Here is a 26,722-nt window from a genome sequence, read left to right as displayed (position 1 = left end):
TCTAACAAATCTGTGATAATCACTTTTTTTTTAAAAAAAGTCTTTATTTGAATGAGAGAGAGAAAGTGAGAGACAGATCATGAGCAGAGGGGGAGGGGCAGAGAAGAGGGGAAACAGACTCCCCACAGAGCAGGGAGCCCCACCCGGGGTTTAATCCTAGGACCCCGGGACCATGACCAGAGCTAAAGGCAGACGACCAACTGACTGAGCCACCCAGGCGTCCCAGATAATCACTTTTGAATAAAACTGATTTATATGTATTTATATCATACCTGAAACGAACACATCAAAGTTTCATCCACACTCATCATTCCACCAGCATTATCAAACTCGCCACAGTAATTTGGAGCTGAAAATAGGGTTACCAATTGTCGTTTAGCAAAAAATTCATATCCATCTTCCACCACCTGTCAAAGGAAAGGTCAGAAGAAAAAACACACTTATTTATAGCTAATTCTCAACTGTCTATATAATTGAGATTAATGTGACAAAGACCTAAAATTTAACACTATTTTGTTTTGGGAGCTTGATTTTTATTTTTAAACTTGCCTTAGAATATTAAAATTGGTATGCCTCTTCTATAATGGCAAGGATTTAGCTTAAATGAAATAATACATTTGTGATAACTAAAATGTTTAAAAATTACACCATTCTAAGGCTCTCCATATGCTAATAAGTACAGTATCTATAGGAACTTGGGACACCACGTACTTCTTAGATGATGGCATTATATCACAACTATGGAATCCTTAATTCTTTAATGATTTAACATGATTTCTAGAATCTGTTGCCAATTTCTGAATGATTTAAACAACTCAGGTTTCTCAGCTCTACAAATCTGAGAAGTAGAGGCAATGACATGTAAATATTTTATATTTATTTATGGTAGGCAAGAATAATTTTTGAAGTCTTTTAGGCATCTTTTAAGCAAAATTATCCTACAATACTTGCTAATAAGAAAGCACCTCCAAAATAATTTATTTTTTATTTATTTAAAGATTTTATTTACGAGAAGGGGGGGAGGGAGAGATTAAGCACGCATGCATAAAGGGGAAGGAGCAGAGGGAGAGGGACAAGCAGACTCTGCGCAGAGCCCGATGTGGGGCTTGATCTCAGGACCCTGAGATCATGACCTGAGCTGAAATCAAGAGTTGGACACTTAACCGACTGAGCCACCCAGGCTCCCCCAAAATAACTTACATTTTAAAATAATTCCTACCCTAATATCTGGTACACGCTCCTACTGTAATCACATCACGGTAGAATTTAGGTATTAACCTTTTCTGTCAAGATCTTGGTCACGTTTATCTACTCCAGCTCAGCCATACATAGTGTTTGGCACTCAGTATATCCTTTTATTTATTTATTTTTTTCCCCAGATTTTATCTATTTTGAGAGAGAGAGCATAAGCAGGGGGAAGGGCAGAGGGAGAAGTAAACTCCCCGCTGAGCAGGGAGCCCGACGTGGGGCTCAATTCCAGGACCCTGGGATCATGACCCAAACCAAAGGCAGATGCTCAATGACTGAGGCACCCAGGTGTCCCATATCATTTTAGTTCTTAGTTTGCTTGTTCACTTGTTCATTCACACATTTACTAAGTGAACAGGTTTATTGTAAAAGGATGTATTTGTAGTTTGTGGTGTTTCCCAGCATAAGTCTCTTAATTTTAGAGATAGTATGTTTGAAAATAAGCAGAATAGGATTTTGGAAGGGTCTGGAAAAAAGACTGTCCAAACCAACGTAGCTCAGTAACTTGGCTTTTTAAAAACAAAAACAAAAACATCATCCATTTTTGAAAAGATCAGTGAATGGAAATCTATAGCTGAAAGATTTTTTATCAGTGGGCATCTTATTAGGAAACTTAGCAACTCTGCACTGTTCCCTAGTAGTAGGCTTATATTAATTAGTTAAATCATAAATACAATATTTACCAAAACTGCCAAAAGCAAAGGATTTGGGGATGTGACTTCATTTCAATGGAACTAGGGAATTCTGCTAGAAAAAAGGCACGTGACACACAACATGCACAGAAAATGAAAAGCCAGTCATCTTTGCTTATCCACAGGATCACATAATGTAGTCAAGGGTCATGGGGAGTAAACCCCCCCAAAGGGAAGTATTGTGGAATAGCATATATTTAATAAACTCTGCTTTAACAAAGAAAAAATAAGGAATCTTTAAAAGTATTATACTTAAAATTTCAAATATTTTTAGTACTTTCAAAAGTAGCATGAAAAAGTTATAAAAATACCTGTCAGTGAATGTATTTCATACCAGTTACGTTTTAGAGAGCATGAAAACTTGATATATTAAATCATTAAAATAAGCGTTTGTTAATTCATTTATTCAAACACTAAATGCATGCAGTATCTAAGTTTACAAGGCACGGATTTTTAGAAGTCAACAAGTCACAATTTCCTCCCTAAAGAGTATACATTATAGTAGTGGAGGTAGACATTAAGAAAAAAAACAACCACAAGTAAACCTAAACTGTATATATAGAGTAGAATTCAATAAACTCTCTTTACTCACTACCCTGGTTCAATAATTACCAGGATTCTGCTACATATGTTCCATTTATCCCTTTTCTTTCTGATTTTTTTTTTTAAGTAATCTCTACACCAAACGTGGGGCTCGAGCTCACCAGGCTGAGATCAAGAGTTGCATGCTCTACTGACGGAGCCAGCCAGGGGCCCTTCTGCTGATATGTTTTAAAGCAAATCCTAGACATGTCATCTTACCTCTCTATACTTGAGTATGCATTTCTAAAAGAATGGACATCTTTCTTACATAATAATGCTATTATCACAAAGCTAAAACAACAACTCCTTAATATCTAAGACCCAGTCTATAACTGAATTTTCCCAACTGTCTCAAAAATGTCCTTTAATACTATTATCATTGGATTTTTATCTAAAACACATAAACATCATATTAAAAATGGGATCAAATGTTTCTAGAAAGCTTCAAACACCAAAAAAAAAAAAAAAATTAGTTTGAAACATTTCCTCCCAAGAGGGTGAAAAAGGGTTAACAATTTATTAGATTGTTAACTATGAGATTAAGGTATAGGCTTCACCTCTCCTACTTTCCTTGTATAATTAATCTTCTTGGATCTCAGTTTCCTCAAAAATAAAAAAAGCAGATTTGTGTGGTTAATATCAAAATATTCAAAAGTTTTATATCATACCTGATGAGCTCGACAAATCAAGTCTAAATCATGACGATTCAGAAATTTACTGACTACATCAGCTCCAAAAGTGAAGGAAACACCACGATCATTTTCTCCCCAGCCTTGCACATCCTTATCTGGGTCAGACCACAGCAAATCACAGAGCAAACCTTTAAAGAATGAAAACATGGCAATGAAAAAACAAAACAAAGTTTATAAAATAAAGTATATCTGTATCACATTTCTTCTCGTGCCCTCTTACCCTTTAATAAATAGTAATAATCACTTGCTCCCTAGTATCCCAGCCTACCAAATTTAGCCACGTTTGCTAGCCCAACCATATAAATGTAATTTTGCCTGGCTGAAAGTAGCACTTTCCAACTCTTTCCACATATAGGAAATGTGTGTATGGCACACTCTAAGCACACAATGTATGGAAAAGGCTATTCATCTTTTGTACATAGTTTCTCCACATGGATAAGCAATTGACCCAGCAGCATTTCCTGAATTGAGGAAACTTACACTATTTCTGGGTGCCAACCTATTCAATTAATCTATTTTATTTATTCCTAAGCCAATAAGACACCGAAGTTTTTAAATACATCTATATATTTGGTAGGGGTAGTATTTCCACTTAGTATTTTTCTTCAGGATTGTCTTGGTTACTTTAAATCCTTTGTTCTTTCATATATATACTTCTGAATCAGATTGTGTAATTCCGTGAATCCAACTGAGATTTCACTGGAATTGTATTTGACCTAATGATCAATTTGAAGGAAGAAAACATTTTCTGTAAAAGTTTGGAGGATTTAAATGAAATATGGATGAACAAAATCAGAACAGATCCCTGGCTTTAGTTCTGGGCATATAAGAAAAGAGGTCAGAGCTAAAAATACTTATCTGAGTATCTTCGTCATGCTCATTATTGTATAATCTTACGAGGGACTCAGACTACCTTGGGAATGTCAAGTGAGAAGACCAGTAAATGAACTCTAAGGAAGCAAACATTAAAATGCAGGCAGAGGAAGGAGAAAGGGGAATGAGCAAAAAATACTGGGAAGGAATAATCAAAACAAAAGGAAGAGATTAGAACAGTAGAGATCTCCTGAAAGGGGTAAGAATTATCCAGAAGTAGGAAATGGTTAAGATTCAAGTACCATGAGTAAGTGGAACAGGACAAAAAACCAAAAACTGTGCCACTTACAATTACACCAGCAGACCTTAACGAAAGCAGTTTCTTGATGGATGGGAAGAAAATGGTTAAAAGTCAAACTATAGTGAGATGAAGAGGGGGTGGATGTTGAGATGGTGATATTAAGTACTTTTGTAAGAGTTATAGTGCTAAGGGAAGGAAAAACCAGTGCTAAGGGATGATTTATTTTTAAAATAAGCCAGTTTCAAGACTTTTTTTTTTATAATTCATAAACTTCATAATACAGGTTCTAACAGGAAAGGAAAACTTCTTTTTGAATGATATAGTTTGTCTTAATAGGGGAATTATCTAAAATACCTTGTAAAATTGGTGGCAATGTACTCTTAATTTCTATTACTATTTTCTAAGCTCCAGCTATGATGCTTGAAGAAGTCCATCAGCATACAAAACCCACTGGGATAGTCTCAATTTGCAAGTTTTTTCTGATTTTCAAAGAATCACAAACTGATTCTTTAGAACACACAAAAACACCAACCCCAACACACCACCAGTGCTCTATAATGGTACTTTTTCCAGTTTGTTCCCACAGGTGAAGCAATGAGCAGGAGGCCAAGATGTTAATCTTTAATTTTAAGGTGACAATAAAACTAGAATGTAGTTGCTTTTGGAATTATTTGGCAAATATGACAGTCTGGATGCATATAAAATCAAATAATGATAACAACAATGTGGCATTTTTCAACCTTAATGGAATCAAGACAAGAATCTCAAGAGTCAAGGTTCCACATTTTATAATTAAATTCCTAATGAACAAGCATCATAATCATTTGGCTGTTCTTAAAAATGTATTAATTTATAAATTAAACTTCTGAAGATTACAGAGAACACCCAGGCTTAAAATGTCGATTTTCAGCATTTCAAAAATTTGCTTCCCCCTTTAAAGTGACTTATGTCTGAACTATGTTAACAGAATCTGAAGATGTAATGACATGAAATATGTATTTATATTGTACCTTATTTAAAAGATTTTAAATAAATGGCCCATTATTTATTTCTAAATTCCATTATAGTTAACTTACAGCGTTATATTAGTTTCAAGTGTACGATATAGTAATACAATATGCCCTATTATTTAAATAACTAGTTTCTATTAGGTTTAGTCAAATATATTCTATAATTATAATCAAAATCTGATTAAATGCATGCTTTTTTACCTTTTGTACTCAACACAAATTGTTACTTGCACAAGTAAGTTGAGGCAAGTTACTATAACATGCAATGTCAGTGGCTTACTGACAAGAGGATCTATACACCTGCTCAAATGGTTGATGTTTAATCATGAGTAGCATTTTGAGTGATATTATCAGGCTTTCAGTACACTGAGCAAAACGATCCAATCATACTTGAAATCAAATAGCCAAATGCATGTTCTTAACAGTTCAATTTAAAGGTTTAGCCATGTTTTGCTTAGGTATTGGTTCATGAATATTTTTTAATGACTACTTTTTTTATAGACTGTTTGGATCTTATGAGTAGAAAATGGAAAGAAAAAAAAAAGAGTAGATGTACTTAGTAACCATCTAGTCCAGCCCTACTTATGAGTAATCAACTCCCCTTTACAAAATTACCCATAAACAATCCTCTTTTCAGTAAGCTACAAGACCTTTGGTTTTTCATTTATATGGTCTTAATATATAAAGGATTTCTAGACCCTATGGCAGTCTAAGCAATCCTCATTTTGAAGATGTTCAAGTTTGCTGAGAACTGATGAGTATGATACATACAGGGTGAGTCTGATTACACAAATAATAATGGGACAATTAATCCAATGATGTAATTTATTAAAAAAAAAAAGGTCTGGTAGAAACTGAAAGGACAGTTTTGCTTATGTTAATGCCCCCCGCCCCCCCTTTTTAAAGTAGGCACCATGCCCAGAGTGGAGCCCTACTCGTGGCTTGAACTAGGATGCTGAGATCAAGAGCTGGCTGCTTAACTGACTGAGCCACCCAGGTGCCCCTATTAATGCTTTTAATGGTGAGACAGTGTGATATAATAAAAATACATTTGGTCTTTGTTCCCATTCCTGGCACAGAGCTCCTAAAGCCTTTGGAATTTCCTGAGTGACAGGGATATCTTTTGTTATTTATAAAGAGCCCCTTTCCACCACATCTGAGTTTATGCTAATGAAGTGGTTCAGGAGCCCCTAGAGCCCTTCAGGATGGGGCCAGTCAACAGGAAGACCAAACACATGATTAGAGGGTTGGAACTTTCAGCTGTCCCCTCCCTCTGGAGAGGAGGGCTGGAAACTGAGCTCTATGAAAACTCTTGAACTAGACTTGGGGAGCTTCCGGTTGTTGAACATACTGATGCCAAAGAGTGTGGAAGCTATTCACCAACCAATGTCCCCTTGCCATACCTTGCCCCATGAAATCTCTTCCATTTGGTGGGTCCTGAGTTGTACATCCCTTTATGATAAGCTGATAAATATAAGTAAAGCATCTGAGGAGGTAGTTGTGGGAATTCCAGAATTTTGGCTGGGCAGCAGTTTGGGTCTCCAGAGAATATCACTTGAGGCTGACAACCTAAGCGGGGGCAGTCTTGTGGAATGGAGTCCTTACTCTGTGGAGTCCTGGTTAACTCCAGGAGTTAGTGTCAGAACTGAATTAAATTGTTAGACACTCACTTAAGAGTTGGAGAATGGGGTGTGTTGTGGAAAAATGGAAAAACCACATACACTGAGTGTCAGAAAATGGCACAAAGAAAGGTACTGATATTTTTAGCAAAAGGTGAAATGAAAAGCAGAACAACCTTACTGCATTCAATTCATAGGTTATCATAGCACTTTATGATATGAATGCCATGATTAGTACACATCTTAGTACATACACTTGCACTCAACTATGAATAATTACCATTTAAAAGCCAAAAGACAAGTTAGGCAACTGTGGCCAGAATTTATTTATAAAATTACATTAGGCTCATTTGTTGATCAACACAGCAATTTATCCTCAACTGGAACTTATTTGCTTTTGTTCTGACTTGCTTCACTTACCCAAGAGTTATTTTGAATCTCTGAAGAGTTAATTTTCATTATTCTTTCACAAATTTTTCACAAAACTCACCATGTACCTCTATGGTTTTCTGAACTCTACAAATTTGAAATATAAAAGATGCAAAAAATAACAGAAAACTACTAGATAATTTTTAAAAAGGCAACTGTATCTTCAGCTAAGAAAGATTATTTTAATTAAAAAACTTATGATTAAATTTTTAAAAAATCCTTAAAAACATTTTTTTAAAATTTATTCTTTTTAAGTAGGCTCCACACCCAACTTGGGGTTTGAATTCTTGGCCCTGAGATCAAGAGTCACATGCTCTAACAACTGAGCCAGCCAGGTGTTCTCCTTTTGACTAATTTTTTTTTTTTTTAAAGATTTTTATTTATTTATTTGAGAGAAAGAATGAGAGAGAGAGAGAGCACATGAGAGGGGAGAGGGTCAGAGGGAGAAGCAGACTCCCTGCCGAGCAGGGAGCCTGATGCGGGACTCGATCCCGGGACTCCAGGATCATGACCTGAGCCGAAGGCAGTGGCTTAACCAACTGAGCCACCCAGGCGCCCGTCCTTTTGACTAATTTTTTAACAAGTCTTTGAAGGACATAAGCAATGCTGACATGAATGAGGCCATGATAGGAAGGTAAGGGGAATCAATAACAAGATCTTTTGTGATATATAAGTTTAACAGAACCATACTACAGTTATATATGAAATTTAAAAGTACTGCACCTCAGGAAATAATTAGTGGGAGGTGAAATATATTACTGCAAGTAACCTCTAATTAGCTTATTGATGATTAAAAAAGCTCTATTATTTATTACACAAACCAATCCTAATTCCACTAAATATATAATATAATTAAGTTCAAATATGTAAACATTTTAGGAAAGACAACTAATTAAAGTTCTCTATATACACCCAACCTGTATCAGGGACATCAGTGGGTCTCATAATTCTCCGAATCTGCTCCATAGATTGCAGGTCTGGTGATAGTCCTATAAATAAAAGATGAGTCATGCTACTGACATCTAAACAATTTTCACTCAAATAAAGAAACATTTAATCAAAGTAGATTCACTATGTGAAATTAAACACACTTAAGGTGTTCTTTTTAATGTTATCTTTAATATACTGAGTTATTAAATAGAATCCCACTTTGATGTAATCGAACAATATGATTAAGTATTCTCCACTTTTCCCTACCAGGGTAATGGAATTCCCTTTCATTACAAAAGATTTCTCAAGGAAAGAAATCTTACCACTCTTTTTTTTCCAACCATTCCCTGCCTTTCTACAGGAACATACCCAATTTCAATACTTCCTACCACTTCCCTGTCATATTTACTTCCAAGTTTAAATGCCTCATTCTAGCCCATAAGACCTTCCTACATCCCACTCCAATATGCTCATTTTCATAAAAGCCTAACTGTTGATCAGAAGGATAAGCAAGAAAATACCCTGCAATCTTTAGAGTAGTACATAAATATAAGCTAGTATTTCTCTTTTATAGATAAATCCAAGTGCCATCACATACTTCTAATTTCTATTTTTAGCCATACCAATGTGCAAGAGCTACAATTTCCTAAATGTTTAGTATTTACTATAAAATACGTTTCAATTAATATAGTGATTTATGTTCTATCAGAGAATAAATCATTTTTTACCTCAGGCCTAGACAAGTACACCTACCTTTTCAACATCTCCCCACTTAATTCTTCCTGCATATTAATAAAATAATTTTCTTACAGTATTTTTATTAAATTATTTCCATGTACAAAAACCCAATATGGTAATTAAACGATTCAACGAACTCCTTTGCTCAGTATTCAAATCTCTATAATCTGATATGTATCATTCCCCAACATGTACTTGACATTCTAGTTAGGCCAGTCCTCACACATTCCTTGAACTAGACAACATAAAAGACTCTCTAAAATTCTCTTTGCCTCTCCAAAATCCTCTAAAACCCACATTTCCATAAACATTTGCCTAACAATTCTCTCCCTTTCCAGACTTCACAAAAATTACTGTCTCTACAAGTACTTTGACATAATTAAATTCCTTTCATTACACAGTATCTGTTTTGAAATACATTTTATCTTTTTCTTTTAAAGATTTATTTTATTTATTTCAGAGAGAGAGAGAGTGCATGGGGGGTGGGAGAGGGAGAGAAGCAGATTCCCTGCTGAGCACGGAGCCCCACAAAGGGCTAGATCCAATGACCCCGAGATCACAACCTAAGCCCAAACCGAGTCAGATGCTCAACCAACTGAGCCACCCAGGTGCCCCTGAAATATACTTTTTCTTACTTTTTTGGAAATACACATTTTATCAATAGGTTTTTGTTTTTTTTTTTTTCTAAACAATGAAGGACAGTAAAAAAAAAATCCATAAAGCAAATCTAATAGTTTACCTCCATGACAACAAAAAATCTTCTCATCCACAATGGCAGCTATAGGCAGACAATTAAAACAATCAGTGAAGGTCTTCCACAATTTAATATTAAACCTTCGTTTGCCTATGAAAAGAATAAGCAAATAGAATAAATAAATTAAACCTATTTTGTTATCTCATAGCTACAGGATTATGAATAATTTCAATTTTATTCTTTATACAGCACTTTCTTTTTTCTGTAATGAATAAGTACTTCTTGTATACTTTTAAAAATGTAACATTCAGCACTTTCCTGTAAAAGTTAAAAAAAAAACCTCAAAGACTGTGCTATGTATTTTATGGAACAAATATATCAGACACTTTTGTCTTTTAAGATCACTATAATAAAGCAATTTTGAAACAGTCTAATAGACTATTAGTTTATCTTTTCCATTTAACATGCACATTAAATACTAGCCAAATAAGCTGAAGTGAAAGGGGTGCCTCTAGAGACTGTCCATTTTGACTCTCAGGCACTCAGTAACACAGCATAAATTTACTGCCAAGAAAGGACAATTTCCAAGGGCCTGACTGGTATCCACTTCTGAGTGAATTACAACTTGGCACTACAGCAAGTATAAATAGAGACAAAGGCTATAATTTTCCTTAGTCTAGAATAAAGAGCTACAACAAAGACAATCTCAAGTGTTGTTCACCTTTTTAGAGTTACTTGATTTTCCTGAACTGGGCAATAAGTTGCAACAACTAACCCAGGGGAGGAAGGAAACACACAAGCACTAATTTCCTATGTTTTTATGCCATAACTTGCCTCTCAATGAAAAAGTGTAACTCAAAGCAGTGTTTAACATACATTATTTCATTTGATGTCATTTCTATCCTTGACGATATTCAAGCCCGTATTTTATCCTTAAGAATGCACCTCTATTCCTGATATAGCTTTAGAAAAGTGGTTATAGTTAGATGTACTATAATCCACTTCTTGTCTACTGGTCTGATTTAAACAGGTGAAACCACACACTACACCTGAGAGATAAAAATGCAATGTAAAATCAAATGTGGCACCATTCCTATTAGAACAGAGCTCCATGAGAACAGAGATTATCTGTCTTCTGCACTGCTACATTCTTAGTGTTTAAAATAGTGCCTGATATATAACTTCCTCAAACATTAGTCAAATAAATGATTATATAAACCAAGGAGACAGGAGTTTGAATAGGACTCTACTATATTTAAGGATGGAAAAAAGCAAAAATAGATTCTAATGGAGAATTCGGCACCAAAAAACAATAAATTCAATTTGAAAACCACTGTAAACTGGTTCTAAATTATAATTAACCAAACATATATTCTTTCCCATGGTCTAACAAGAGCAAATTCGAATGTAGTAATTTAGTAATAATACTTGGAAAACAGTACTACAAAACACAAATCAGGGATTTCTTACTGATGAAAGAGAGTACAGTAAGATACAAGAGAGTTGTTAGTATCCTTATCTCTGTAGGTTTATAAGCACAGATTAAAATTCTAATACTAAACTTCAACTTTTAAATAATTTCATACAACTTTTCAATACTTCTTATGACACAGGGCCAATGAGAATTTCCGTCATATTATTAAGAACGCTGAGAACGAAAATCTTAATAGACACTAGAAAACTAGAGGCTATTATCTATAGTGACCTCTGTTTCATGTGGATATTTTATTCTGTAAACTAATTACAAGAGGGCCTTTCAGTTGAGTAATAAGCTGCAGTCAACCTGAAATAACATGACCAAGGAGATCCCACAGAACCAGTTTAATTAGTAACATGTTTCCCAGCTTCAAGGCCCTCTTCCACGAAAGACTCTTCTTGGTCCAATACTTGATAAATTGTATTTTTAAAAAAACTGAACCAAAGGAACTCTTTTGAACCAGAAGATTATCTTAGGGAATATTAGGGAATTTTCCCATTAATAAAAAATAAATTTTTATTTTTACTTACATTCATCATAGAACCCATAAATGCGATTGATGCTAGCACACTCATGGTTTCCTCTTAACAGAAAGAAGTTCTCTGGATATTTAATTTTATAAGCCAATAGCAAACAAATGGTTTCCAAAGACTGCTTTCCTCTGTCCACATAATCTCCTAAGAAAAGATAGTTGGCTTCTGGGGGGAAACCTCCATATTCAAATAATCGCAGTAAATCTGTATACTGTCCATGAATATCTCCTGAAAATAGAAAAAGCCGATTTTAGAACACCTGGTTACTGTGGGAAGCAGCTTCAAATGATTCCCAATGTTTACACCCCTGTGCAATCCTCTCCCTTTGAATGTGGGCTGGAGATGCTGACTCGCTTCTAACAAACAGGATACAGCAAAAGAGGGATGGGCTGTCACTTCTGAGATTAGGTTACAAAAGAGCATGACTTTCATTCTGCTTGTACTCTCTTGCCTTCTCTCATTCTTGACGCTGAAGCCAGCTGCCTCACGGAGAAGTACACATGGCAAAGAACTGAAGGAGGCCTCTGGCCAACAGCTCATTAGGAACCAAGCCCTCAGTTCATCGGTCCATAACGAAAGGAACCCTTTCACCATTGAGCCTTGAAATGACTGCAGTTCCAGATGACGCCTAGATCACAGCCTCGTGAGAGACCCAGAACCAGAGGACACAGCTAAGCTGTGCCTGAATTCCTGACGCACAGAAACTGTGAGGTGATAAATTCATGCTATCTTAAGGCATAAAGTTATGGAGTAATGTTATACAACAGATAACTAATACAGTTACCCTTATTAGCTGGTAGTTTAACAAAGGTTACTCTGTTATACCAAAAAGTGAGAAAAATAGCCAGAAATTAGAAATATTTAGTATAACTAACTCCTATTACCCTCAAATTATTTCTATCTATATCAAAGCACTTTAAAGAGTACCTTAGAGAGAATTTGAATCATTTTAAGATGTTATAAATAACTACACTTGCTTCATTTAGATCACAGAAGAGACTGATCATTTCCACAAAATTTCTTTTTTTTAAAAAGATTTTAAGTAATCTCTATACCCAACATGGGACTTGAACTCACAACCCTAGATCAAGAGTCGGGTGCTCTAATGACTGAGCTAGCCAGGCTCCCATCCACAAAATTTCATGCTACCTCTTACTTAAAGGTGATACACTAAGCTAATTAATGTATTCAACAAACATCTCCTTAGCTAGTATCTTTTATTAGCTAGGTACTGTACCAAGGAGCACCAAGCACATGACTTAAACACAAGAAGAAAGAGAAAAAAAGTATTTAAAGAGCGCACCAAGCTGCAGTTTACAAGGTATGAATGTGGATCACGAAGAAACATGCAGGACAATGAAAATTTTTACATATAGAAATAATTCTTGACTGAGTAAAGATGACAATTAAGTCCATAAAAGCTATGTCATAAACACTAATAGCCACTACAAGTTATCAAACCAAAAGCCAGTATGATACAATACTTACCCCACTTCCCACTGTTATGTGAACTACAGAAAAATACTTTCTGTACAACAATTTTTCTGGCTATAACAATGTGATCACTCAACCTATGGTTGTAAGTTTTTGTTTTTGGCCAGAAGCCACTGTAAGACTTAAAAAAACAAATATAATCTGTAATGTTATATAATCTTCAAAATAAAATCACAACAAAAGTAGAACACCATGGATACTGCCATTCTGACCCCCAAAACTCTATTCTTATTTTTTTCTAACTGGTGTATCAGAATGCCTATTTTTCCACATCCTTGACAACACTGGATTACCAGTTTTTGACTTTTTTTTTCAATGTGACTACAGTTTGGGATTTGTTTTTAAATTGCATTTCACTGATTACTAGTGAGGCTGAGGATCTCATGTTTATTGGCCATTTGAATTTCTTCTAAAATCTACCTTTAAAAAAAAAATCTTTCTCTTGTATTGTCTTTCTTGTTTCTAAGAAACAATCTTTCATAGCAATCTTTTTATGTGATGTATATGTAACAATCATTTTCTTCTTGTCTCTAACATCATTTTATGAAAGTTTCAATTTTTATATTTTATGTAATCAAACCTATCAATCTCTCTTAAACATAAATTTTAAAATGTTCTCTCTAGATCACCTTCAGTGTAAATAGAGAGAAAAACTGGTATTCAAAATAGACTGTTTCCAACTCTACCTATTTACATACCACAAATTTTCAGCGGCGCTTCCAACTCCAAAAGAATAGGCTGGCTGAGAAAGATCTCCCGAGACTTGATACATAAGCCCCGAACTTCTGCTTCAGTCATCTGCACAATCTTTCCTGGACGACATCCTCGTACTGTTAAACAATAAGTAAAATGGTCAGTTTAAAAAAATTTATCTATAAAATAATAATCCTTAAAAAAAAGTCATGCCCATATTTTGAAGATCAGGAGAGTCACAGAGGAAGTAAACTACCAGACACCCTGTTATGTCCTATGGCTGACAGTAAGATTATTCCAGTGATCTCTGGCTTTCATCTCTATTGTTGCTGGTTCCTAGTGATGCTCCTCAAGGCTGCTGCCACAGAAACGCAGTCCTCTTTGCTCTCCAGGGGCCAACCTCATAGCCCAAGAGACCCAAACAGTTGCAGGGACAGCACCTCTGAGGAGAGCCCACTCTCTCAGCAAACACTTAGGAAAAGGCCAAAATAACATCATTAAGAACCAGTGGTTGGGGTGCCTGGGTGGCTCAGTCATTAAGCATCTGCCTTCCGCTCGGGTCATGATCCCAGGGTCCTGGGATTGAGCCAGGCATCGGGCTCTCTGCTCAGCAGGAAGCCTGCTTCTCCCTCTCCCACTCCCCCTGCTTGTGTTCCCTCTCTCGCTGTCTCTCTGTCAAATAAATAAATAAAATCTTAACAAAAAAGAACCAGTGGTTATGAAGAAAGGAAAATTAAACAAAAAGTAGCTGTCAGCAGATGATTTAGTTCCACACACTTCCCTGGAATATCAGGAGCAGTCCTAAGAATTAACCACCCCCACCTCCATTTTCTGATCAAAACAAATTTAAAATTAAAATTTTAAAGGTACCAGATAGTTATTAAATTTTAATGCATTATTATGTTCACAGTAGGGCATTATATAAAAAACTCTAAAAGCTATTCAGATGGAGGAAAGCCATTTGTCTAATGAATGAGCAGTAAAATCCATGAATAAGTAACTTCCGGAACGGAGTGGGGAGGAATGGTACATGAGAAGTTCCTTATTTGCCCTACTGAACTGAACTTGTAATCATTTCCTCTCATCATTATCTTCTCCATTGGCTCTCTCTAAATAGACTGCTAGCTCCCATTTAATCTTAACTGAAAAAGGCATTTAAAAAAAGGAAGCAGAAACTGTATCTCTATATAACCCTACCACTTCCCACTTCCAATTAAGTCCACACATTTCTTGTTAAAAATTGCTGATTCTTTTGTCAGGTCAAGAGGTTTAAAAAAAAAAAAAAAGGCCCCCACATGCAAAAGCCATCCATGTATCTATTCCATTAATACAGTAATATCTAAGTAACAGAAGAGACAGAGACATTGCTGAAATGTTCTCTAGCAAACAGGACAGTTAATAAGATCATCCCTGAAATTCAAAACATGATCAGCAGAACTGCTTTTATTATGAGAACTTTAGCATAGCTTCTGTATGAGTACTAGCTCTCAAATATCAATTATCTACTTCCCATGGATATCTGGATTTTTCTAAGACCAAAATGGGCACCTTACTTTGTACTTTCCATTAAGTGTCTACAATACTAGCTTAGATTCAATTTTCTGTAAAATTTTTAACCTTGGCATTAAGTTTTAAAAGCATGGGAAATGATGGTTAAAAAATACAGTCCTACCATCAGTGCATCAAGTACCTATCTACTTTTTGGTATACTAAATAGTGTTTTTCTCAAAGGATTAAAGATCTCTTGTGATCTCAGATGACAAATATTCACCTAAAAATAATTATTTAAAGGTAAGAGCAATGGACAAGACAGACAAAATACTTCTGGCTCCTAGAAAAATTTCCACAATTTGTTATGATTCTGTAGTAATAAAACACTGTTTGGGTTACCAACATTTAGTTGTAACTTGATGACAATCATTACTAAAACTAGTGTGGGTCACTCTGATGTGTCAATTTAAAGTGTCTAAATTACAGTGGTGAATATTTTATCTCATATTTGTTTTATTTTCTCTGTACATTATGTGTGTGTTTAATTTTGACCTCCCAAGTAATTTATTTACACTAAGGGGTACTTTAACATTCTTACGGAGCCAAAAACAATTCAACTTATAAGTCATGCTAATCCACAGAAACTAAAAATTTACCCAAACAAAAACATGCCTCATGAAATTTCATTGATTTTAAGATGCATGTTTTTCCCTAATTAAGATCTATGAGTTAGGAGATGCTTTACAATCAATAATTTTTTACAATTTTAATTGGCAGTCACTTTTTGCCTCTCAGTGGCATATAAAATAGTAGTGCATTTCATAATCAAATCACTTCTAAGAGTTGATGAAATGCAGTTAGGGAAGCTAAGGGTTTTTCTAAAGGTTAGGCATTTGACAAACGACCGAATTTTAGGAATAAATTAGCTAAATATTTGGGAAAAGATGGTAGCCAGCTAAGGACAATCCCAGCTGTCAATTCAAAAGTCCTGTTCCCTTATGTACTCCCACCAGTAAGTATACCCAAATTTCCAAGAGCATTTCAAATTTCTCCCAGTCATCTGAAAAAAAGGAATAAATCAAGGCAAGCTGTTACAAAGGGGAACTAGATCATTACAATATCCATGAGATTCCAGAATTTGGGTATATGAGTTTAGATACAAGTATCTAGTTGGATTATGAAGATACTATAAATCTGCTAATTCAGTAGGTGCAAAGCAATTTCACATCAATCTCATTTAATCTCTTTGATATCCAAGAATTAGAAAGGGTCGTCATTATTTACACTATACAAGAGAGTTAAAAACCTTGCACAAGATCAGGGAGCCCAGGTTTTATGGGACTAGAGGGAGTAAAAAGCAGCAGAGAAAAATTTAGCATAACTCAAAACTCTTTCTCCTCTACTACCACAAAAATTTTTTTAGTCAAAGGTTTCCAAGAAAAAAATTTCAGCAGGTAATATTGCACACCAGGTAAAATCACCATTATAGCATACTGTTTAGAAAATACTGTGGGGTATCACACATATACAGTAGAGTACACTAACATTATGGGCATTTACTCAATAAATCCAGGGCAGGGACACCTGGGTGGCTCAGCTGGTTAAGTGTCTGCCTTCAGCTCAGGTCATGATCCCAGGGTCCTAGGATTGAATCCCGCATGGGGCTCCTTGCTCAGCGGGGAGCCTGTTTCTCCCCCTGCTTGTGCACTCTATGACAAATAAATAAAATCTTTAAAAAATATATTTAAAAAGAAAAGTAATCACCATCCACTGGCAAGATACAGAATACTTCCAGCAGCCCTGAAGTTTCCCTTATACCCTTGACCATACAATAATAATGCCCAAGGTTAGTATTCTTACCTTCTCAGTATGATTAATCTGATCCATTTTTGAATTCTGGATAAATAGAAATATACAGTATATACTCTTTTGCTCATTGAAATCTATCCATTTACTGTGTTCAGCAGCCACCTGAAGTATTGCATTGTATCAAACACCATACTGTATCTATCCATTCTATTGGGTCACTTCTACTTTCGCGCTATTACAAATGCTCATGAATATTTGCATACGTTTCTCTTGGGTATATATAAAACATAGGAGAATTGCTGGGTCATGGGGAAAGCTCAGCCTAAGAAGCTGATATACCAGTTTCCCAAAGTGGTTATACCAATTTACAACCCACCAACAATGTTGCTCTACATTAGTCTTAAATTTTAGCCGTTTCATTGGGTGAATGGTAGTATTCAATGAGATTTTAATTTGCTTTACCCTGATAACTAATGTTGAATATCTTTTCATATGCTTAATAGGCCACTTGGAAATCTTTTTTTGTGAAGTTCATTTGGACTGTCTTGTAAAAAACTGATCTGTAGAAACTCTTTATATATATCCCAAATGAATCTTCACTGTTTTACATCTTGTTCGAGAAATTTTTGCCTCTAAAGATATTTCCTTATGTTTCCTTCTAGGTTCTTTACTGTTTTCACCTATATTATTTGATAATCCATCTTAATTTTGTGTCTGGTTTGAGGTAAAGGCCAAGTTTCATTTTTACCCACACAGATATCCAACTGATTTAGCACCTTTTATTGTAAAGGCCACCTTTTCTCCACAGAATTCTAGGGGTCGTGTTGTAGAAAAATCAGGTGACCATACACAAATGGGTCTATTTCTGGAAATTCCATATAGTCCCATTTACCTGTTTATTTTTACATCAGTACTACACTGTCTTAATTACTGTAGCTTTTTTTTTTTTAAAGATTTTATTTATTTATTTGAGAGAGAGAGAGAATGAGAGAGAGAGAGCACGAGAGGGAAGAGGGTCAGAGAGAGAAGCAGACTCCCTGCTGAGCAAGGAGCCCGACGTGGGACTCGATCCCGGGACTCCAGGATCATGACCTGAGCTGAAGGCAGTTGCTTAACCAACTGAGCCACCCAGGCGCCCGCTGTAGCTTTTTATAAAGTCTTGGTATCTGGTAATACAAGCATTCCAACTTTGTTAAGATTGCCTTTGCTAATCTAGGTCCTTTTACATTTTCATGTTTTAAAATTGGCTTTTCTATTTCCCCACACCCCAACTTGTGGGAGTTTTAATTGGGAATTAGTATAGTCCAGGAAGAATTATCTTAACAATTTTGAGTTTTCCAATCTATAAATATGATCTTTCTCCTCTTATTTAGGTTGTCATTTGTTTCTCTCAGTAATGCTTTGTAGAGTTTATACAGCAGTCTTGCACATTTTCATTAAATTGAGGGGGCACTGCTTTGTAAACCTGTTTTATTTCATTTTCCAATTGTCTGATGTTAGTCTACAAAAATATCATTGATTTTTGAATACTGACTTTGTTTCCTATTCTAACAGTCTGAAGATCCCTTTGGATTTTCCAAGTATACAATCATATCATCTGTGAAGACAGTTTTACTTCTTTTCCAATTTTTGTATCTTTTATTTTTCTTCACCAAATTGGTTAGGACCTCCATGACAATGCTGAAAAAACTGTGCTAATGGTCTTCCTTGTCTTGTTCCTGAACTCATAGAAAAAAGCATTCAATATTTCAGCATTATGATAGCTACAGTTTTGTACATACTCACCTAGTTTCCTAAGAATTTTTTATCATGAAGGGTGCTAAAATTTATCAAATATATATATCTCCTCTATTGAGATAATCATATAATCCCATCTTATTCTGCTAATATGATTTATATTGAGTATTCAGCTTCCCTTGGATTCCAAGAATAAACCCCACCAAATTATGACATTATCTTTCTTATTGTAAGATTCAATTTGCTAATAATTTGCTCATGATTTCCATGGCCATATTTATGAGAGATATTGGCTGGTAATTTCCTTTCCTTGCTATCTGTCAGATCTGCATATTAGGGTAGGGCTAACTTAAAAAAAAAAGTTGGGAAGTGTTCTCTCTTTTTCTGTTTTCTGTGAGAAACTGTATAAAATTGGCCTAATTTTTTTAAATGTTTAGGTCAGCAGTGAAACCAAATGGGCATGGAATTTTCTTTTTGAGAAGTATTTCAAGTACAAATTAATTTTAACATATATAAGACTATTCAGATTTTCTATTCCTTGTGTCAGTTTTGCCAAAATGAGTTTCTCATCTAAACTATAAAATTTATTAGCATTATTTACAAAATCTTATTGTCCTTCAAAATACATATGTACAGCTTTTCTCTGAACCACTTGAGAATAAACTGTACACATCGTGCTCACTTACCAGTATATTATTTCCTAAGAATATTCTCTTATATATAGCACAGTATAAGTTATCAGATTCAGAGAATTTAACACTGATATAAATCTTTAATGTGAAGAATATGCTACAATTTTAATAACCGTCTTTTTTTTTAAAGATTTTATTTCTTTGACAGAGGGAGACACAGCAAGAGAGGGAACACAAGCAGGGGGAGTGGGAGAGGGAGAAGCAGGCTTCCCGCTGAGCAGGGATCCCGATGCGGGGCTCGATCCCAGGACCCTGGGATCATGACCCGAGCCGAAGGCAGACGCTTAACCACTGAGCCACCCAGGCCCCCCTAATAGTTGTCTTAATCACGTCCTTTATAGCATTTTCTTCTGCTCTCATACAGAATTCAAGCCAGGATTATATTATTGCTTTTATCTGTTCCATCTCTTTAGTCTCCATTACTAGTCATGTCTCCTGTATCTTTTTTGATATTGGTCATTTGTTTTCTATTTTGTACATTATTAGTATTTCTAGGGGGTTTTTCATTTTATTAATCTTTTCAACTACTTTATTTTAAAAAATTATACATTTGCTTTTTATTTGATTTCTGTTATCTTTATTCTATCTTATATCTTTCCTTCTACTTTTTTGAGGGTTATAATTTGCTTATTCTTCCACTGTCCTGAAATAGAAGTTTAATGTTCAGACTCCCCCCTATATATATTTAAAGCTATACATATCCCTCTAAGCATTGCTTTTTGCTGCAATTACACAAACCTGACATGTATTTTATTATTATTCAGGTCAACATATTTTATAATTTTTACTGCTATTTCTTCGTTAGCCAGTAAGATATATAAAAATACACTGCTTATTTCTAAATATTTGAGAATCTTCCAGTTATCTGCTACTGGTTTCTAGATTTCATTACTGAAATCAGAGAATCCGAGACCTCATTTCTTTCAAATTTACTGAGATTTGCTTTATGATACATCATATGGCCTATTTTAGTATATGTTCCATACATATTTGAAAAGTGTGTACATCCTGTAGTTGTTGGGTAAAGTGTCCTGTGTGTATCAATTAGGTCAAGTTTACTGTGATGTTTAAATCTTCTAGATCCTTGATTTTTTTCTTCTGTTACTAAGGTGCATTAATTAATCTACATGGTTGTGGTTTTGTCTATTTTAACCTTTTGTTTTTTTCAACTTTTCCTTTTCTGTTTTAGGTCTATAATATTAAATACCTAAAAAATTTAAGATTTGTTACATCTTCCTGTTGAATTCATCCTTTTAACATTAATCAATACCCTTCTTTATCTTTAGTGATACTTCTTGCCTTACCTATTTCTTACATATATAGCCAACCAGCCTTCTTTTGGTTAATATGTGTATGATGTATTTTCCCCATTCTTGTACTCATCTGTGCCCTTAAATTTAAAGTATGTCCCTTGTAAATAGTAGCGTTAGGTCTTCTGAGCTTTGTCTTGACTGTTTACTCCTTTCTTATTTACTGTAATTACGGACAAAGTTAATTAAGTTCTACCATCCTGTCATTTGCTTTGTTATCACATGTTCTTCATTCCTTTCTCTTTTCTTGCATTTCTTTGGAATAATCAATTATCTTTATTCCATTTTCTCCTCTATTAGCTTTTTAGTAACATATTCTTTTTCTTTTGGCAGTTACTCTAGAGATAACAAATGTATTTTTGACTATCACTTTCTAGCTTTTTGTTCTACAGTTGTCCTATATTGCTTCCACATATTTGAAACCCTACAAAGCCATAATTATTATTTTAAATAGTATTAGCTTATATTTACACATATTTATCCTTACTGTTGTTCATTTATTCTGCAGTTCTGTTCTGGGATCATTTTCTTTCAACATGAACTTTCATATTTTCTAGTACCAGTCTAAATCAGTTAAGTTTTCTCAGCTTTTGTGTCTTTATTTTGCCTTCATTTCTGAAGGACATGCTCACTGGATTTAGAATTCTAGGTTAGCATTCTCTCTTTCAGCAGACTAAGAGGCTTTTCTATTGTTTTCTGGTATCTACAGTTCAGGTGATCTATCAACCATCACTGTTCTCCTGAAGGTAATGACTTATTTCCTCTGGCAGCTTTTAAGATTTTCTTTTTCTTGATTTTTAGCGGTTAAGTCTACGATGGGTCTCAATATGGTCTTATTTGTATTTTTCCTACCTGGAATCCACTGAACTTTAATCTGTGTTTTGGTATCTTCCTCAGTTTTGGAAAATCCTTGGTCAACACTACCTCCATCCCCTATCTCCTTTCCTTCTGGGATTCCCATTATGTATGTTAAGCCTTTTGACTGTCTCCTGCTTTATTTCCCCTCCATATTTTTCTCAGCACTGTGTAATTTCTAAACAACTTTTTTTTCTAGCTTACTTCTCTTTCTGTTTCTAATGTGCTAGTTAAGCTCAACTCTCAAATTCTCATTTTTAATTTATTTTTTTAGTTGTAAAGTTTTCAGGTCTCTGATAAAATTTTCCATCAGTTCTTTTTTTTTTTAAAGATTTTATTTATTTATTCATGAGAGACAGAGAGAGAGAGAGAGAGGCAGAGGGAGAAGCAGGCTCCCAAGGAGCAGGGGGCCCGATGCGGGACTCGATCCCAGGACCCTGGGATCATGACCTGAGCCGAAGGCAGACGCTTAACCATCTGAGCCACCCAGGTGCCCTTCCATCAGTTCTTATCTTGAACATATTAAATCAGTTACAGTCTCTCTGTGATAATTTTAATATCTGAATTATCTATGGATTTGTTCCCTTTTTTCCTCTTGATTTTTGGTCAGTTAAGCCTACATTGTCCTGTAGCATTTTGCTAAATGAAGTTATCGGATCATGAATGAAAATTGTGTAAGTTCTAGATGACATCCTTCCTTTTAGCAGTAGTAGGTAGAGTGACGACTTACATTTTCTTGAGAGCTGTGGTCTACTTCAGTTTTGCTCTCAATCTTAGGGAGTGGCCATGATGGAGTAAAAATGGAAAACTCAAGAGTGTAATACAGCCCCTCTAACTTAGCAGTCTTCAACTTTTGCCTCTCTGGCACTAGGGTGATGCTGGAATCTCTGCTCAGAATTTTAGCTTTCCAGGCACTGTTTTCTTCTGGGTTTCTTTGAATCTTCTCTTGCACGTGTGTCCTTAAAAGTCAGTGACTTTAGGGGGACCTGACTACAGATTTTGGGGTTAGAGTCTATGTGGTTCTCTCCTCTTCTGGATTTAAGTTTCAACTGCTTTAATGGCCTCAGATGTCCATCTCTCCTCTGGTCCAGTAAAACTGCCACTTTTTGTTTGGGATCTATTCCCCTATACCTCCAGGAAAAAAGCCAGAGTGGTGAGCTTACTGGTGCTTCCCTTTTCTCAAAGATCAAAACCCTCAAACATTTCCTGTGTTGGTTGCTCAAGTAAATATAGAAAAGGACATAAAATATGATTATTGGCCACACATTAGATTCAGATGATTACATATAAAGAAATTTGAAGAATACCCTGCAAAGGCCTAGACACCACTATAGGCCCTAACCCCGTATTTTACCAGTCCTGAATGAATCAGTCACACAATTTTGGTGGGAGCATCAAAGCCTCCTCCTCTTGATAAGTAATCTTTCTGCACAATCATGTCTACATCAGGAAAGGGAGAAAACATGAAGATCTGAGGATCAAATCTGGCCCAATGCCTGGTTTTGTGAATTGTTATTTTTTTTTAAATGGGGGAAAAAAAGACACATTAAAACTATATAACATTTCAGTGTCCATATATAGTGTTTTACTGGAACACAACTACTCTTGTTATTTTTTTTTCTTCCTCCCACCCTCGTTACGTACTATCTACGGGCACTTTCACCATACAGTGGCAGAGTACATTGGTTGCAAGGGAGACAGGGGGCACGCCCCCACTTCACACTGCTTCTTATGGTACTACAAATTGCAGATACAGTTATAACTCAACAGTGTCTTGAGTGTCATGCTTGTTGCTGTACTGCAACATTTTACTTTTACTACAGTACATACTCATCATGTCAAAGCAGAAAAACAGAATGCAAATGTTACACTTTTAAACACAGTGGAGTGTGGATTATTTTGTTATTGAATTAGATGGCTAGGCATTGTATTTATAACATTACAGCTGTGCTTAAAAAAATATATATATATATATTCACATTACCAGACTAAGCACTCATCACATTCCCATTTCACCAGAAAGCAAGTCAGAAAAATTAAAAAATTTTAAATGGAATCTCATCACAGAATTTCTTCACAAAAATAAAAATGAGACTGCAACCAAAGTTAAGTTTCTAACTGGCTCATGTTTTTAGCAAGAGAGAAAAGCCATTTTACTAATGGTGAATTAATGAAATCATGTTTGATTGGAAAAGCCAAAGAAATATGTCCGGAGACAATAAGCTTGTTTAAGACTATTAACCTTTCTGTAAAAACAGTTCTTGAAGTGTTGAGGACAATGAAAGCAACATCAATAATCAGTCAAAAAAAAAACCAAACAAATGATTTTGAGTGGTTTTCCTTGGCTCTTGGTGAGTTCACAGATATTACCAGTACTCAGCTGTTGCTTATTTGGGAGCCAATACTGAATTAAGTGACTGGAAAGGTTAGCCTCTATGAATTGTCTATGTGGAACTACAGGCAAAAATTCAGTTAAGTGTCTGCCTTCGGCTCAGGTCATGATTCCAGGGTCCTGGGATCGAGTCCTACATCAGGCTCCTTGCTCAGTGGAGAACCTGCTTCTCCCCCTGTCTGCCACTCCCCTCCGCCCCCTCTGCCCCCCGCTTGTGCTCTCTCCTGCTAACAAATAAATAAAATCTTAAAAAAAAAGTTAAAAAAATATTTTCAAGAAGCTGAGAAAAAAACAAAAAGTAATGGTGGCAAAAATACACATGGAACACAACAAAAAACCCAGTTGGACAATTTTATAAAGTTTATGAAATTTTAAGGTGTTTATAGTCTATGAAGCAACTGCTCAGCAGAAAGACATTTTATTTTTTATTTGTTTTTTGGGGGTGGGGAGGGGCAGAGGGCGGAGAGAGAATCTTAAGCAGGCTCCTAGTCCAGCGCAGGGCTGGGATCTCATGACCCTGAGATCATTACCTCAGCCAAAATCGACTTAATTTAATGAGCCACCCACATGCCCCAACAGAAAGATATTTTAATCTATGATGTATTGTTGAACCAGTGGTATCACTAGTGAATGTCATTAGTGTTCATGAACTTAATCATTGTCAGTTCCATGGATATTTGTCAGAAATAAAAGCTGAATATCTTGAATTGCCCTACCACACAGCAGTATGATGGCCTAGTAGTGATAGTTTTTATTTTTTATTTTATTTATTTGACAGAGAGAGACACAGGGAGAGAGGGAACACAAGCAGGGGGAGAGGGAGAAGCAGGCCCCCTGCCGAGGAGGGAGCCCGATGCAGGGCCTGATTCCAGGACCCCGGGACCACGACCCAAGCCAAAGGCAGACACCCAACGACTGAGCCACCCAGGCGCCCCTAGTGATAGTTTTATTGTGATTTTTTTTGAGCTCAGGGCAAATTTTTCTGAATGACAATAATCACTATCACTACTATGGGGAGTTTTATGAATTAAGATTTTGCTGCAAACCTGATAGTGTTTCCTAATGTTTCAATCTAAAATTGTAAGGCAAAAAATACTTACATACGAAAGGTATACTGTGGTAAGTCATTCTGATAACTAATGTTGCCTGAATGGCAAGCAAATGTCAAAGCTGCTTTATACACTCCCAAGGCTGTCAAAAGTTAAAACAAGATCTTCATTTCCTCACAGATTTGCATTGGATATATTTTCTAAGCTCAAACCACAGTTCCACGACATTCTTTAGATCGCAATGCTAGTGCAAAATATATCAAAATCTACTTAACTGTGTAGCTGAGGAGCTTCCACCTAGCCCTCTACTGGAATTGATTTGTGAGCAATGTGATGACACGCTAAAAGGCAAATATCAAGAGAGGAGTAATAGAATTCTATAAATGCTTTCCAAATGACTAAAATCATTAACTAAAATCATATGCTTGTGGATTGATATCAGTATTTGGCAGTACCGATCTGTGTTAAAAGATACCTTCCAAGATGAAATACAGGAGATCTCATTACAGATCAACATTAACAGATGAACACTTGCAATCGAACCTCAATTAAACAAAATGTTATCTTCTCCCAAAAGAAATCCCCTCCTCCTATCATTAAACAAATTGTACTCACTTGTTATATTTCAAATTTCATATTCAAGTAAAAACCTTTTCAATGTAGGTTTGTCTTTTAAGTTACAAATGGTATGTGAAATATAGGTTTTTATGCGTATTGTGTATACTAAATTTTGCTTCAATAACCATCTATTTTCTCCAGCAAGTTCTTACTAATAACTGCCTTCTCTAAAATAGAAAGGATGCCAAGAAAAAAGCAACCCCACTACTATCATATTTGCCCCATGAAATCTTAGTAATCTTCATGAACCTTTAATATTTTAATTCACACTTACTCTATTCTGCCCCCCATTCACTCGTTTATATATAAATCAGTAGCAAAGTTAACTTAAATCCAGACTAAGTTTCCTAATTTTTTTCCCCTGTAGGATGAAATGGCAATTTCTCCATATTTATCACGTAAGTCTCCCTTTAAGCCACACACAAAAAAGGTAAAATTTTTACAAGTGGCTAAAATGTGGAATTTGGGTTTTAAGTGAACGAATTAGGCAGCTGTCATAATTTCAATTTATCTTAAGTCTGCTGATAGGAATAATTAATGTGGCCTTCAGGAGCTCTGTTCAATACCTCAAACCGTAATACTGTGTATATACATGAACATATTTTTCTGAGAAGGCCTATGGCTTTCATGAATTCTCAATGGGCCTGTGAATAACTTTAAGTTAAAAAGTGATTCCAGATACACTGGTAAACAAATAATGAAAAAAAGAAGAAAAGTAACAGATATAGGTGAGAGCCAGATGTTTCAGGAACAGAGGAAGTGTGTCCTAGCTCTATGGGACCAACGTGTGATCCCCTTTTCCACTCTGTTGACATCTGCATGGT

At 35.5% G+C, this 26,722-nt stretch overlaps 1 protein-coding gene across 2 annotated transcripts in view; it reads right to left on the bottom strand.

Annotated features, from left to right (window-relative positions):
- Window positions 1-26,722, bottom strand: part of PPP1CB (protein phosphatase 1 catalytic subunit beta) — a 39,856-nt gene that overhangs the window by 4,838 nt on the left and 8,296 nt on the right. For both annotated transcript variants that reach the window (XM_028099396.2, XM_028099397.2), the window contains exons 3-8: window positions 13,951-14,082; window positions 11,756-11,986; window positions 9,794-9,898; window positions 8,304-8,375; window positions 3,191-3,342; window positions 273-407 (exon numbers count right to left, since the gene is read on the bottom strand). In XM_028099396.2, coding sequence (XP_027955197.1) covers window positions 273-407; window positions 3,191-3,342; window positions 8,304-8,375; window positions 9,794-9,898; window positions 11,756-11,986; window positions 13,951-14,082 — 827 coding nt within the window. The remainder of the gene's footprint in view (window positions 1-272; window positions 408-3,190; window positions 3,343-8,303; window positions 8,376-9,793; window positions 9,899-11,755; window positions 11,987-13,950; window positions 14,083-26,722) is intronic.

The sequence above is a fragment of the Eumetopias jubatus genome, unplaced genomic scaffold (genome assembly GCF_037043125.1).
Source record: "Eumetopias jubatus isolate StellerSeaLion01/CBP00866 unplaced genomic scaffold, mEumJub1_p1.0 scaffold_9, whole genome shotgun sequence".
NCBI classification, from domain to species: Eukaryota; Metazoa; Chordata; class Mammalia; order Carnivora; family Otariidae; genus Eumetopias; species Eumetopias jubatus.
The sequence above is the reverse complement of the archived record's forward strand: the minus strand, read 5'-3'. Positions and strand labels throughout refer to the sequence as shown.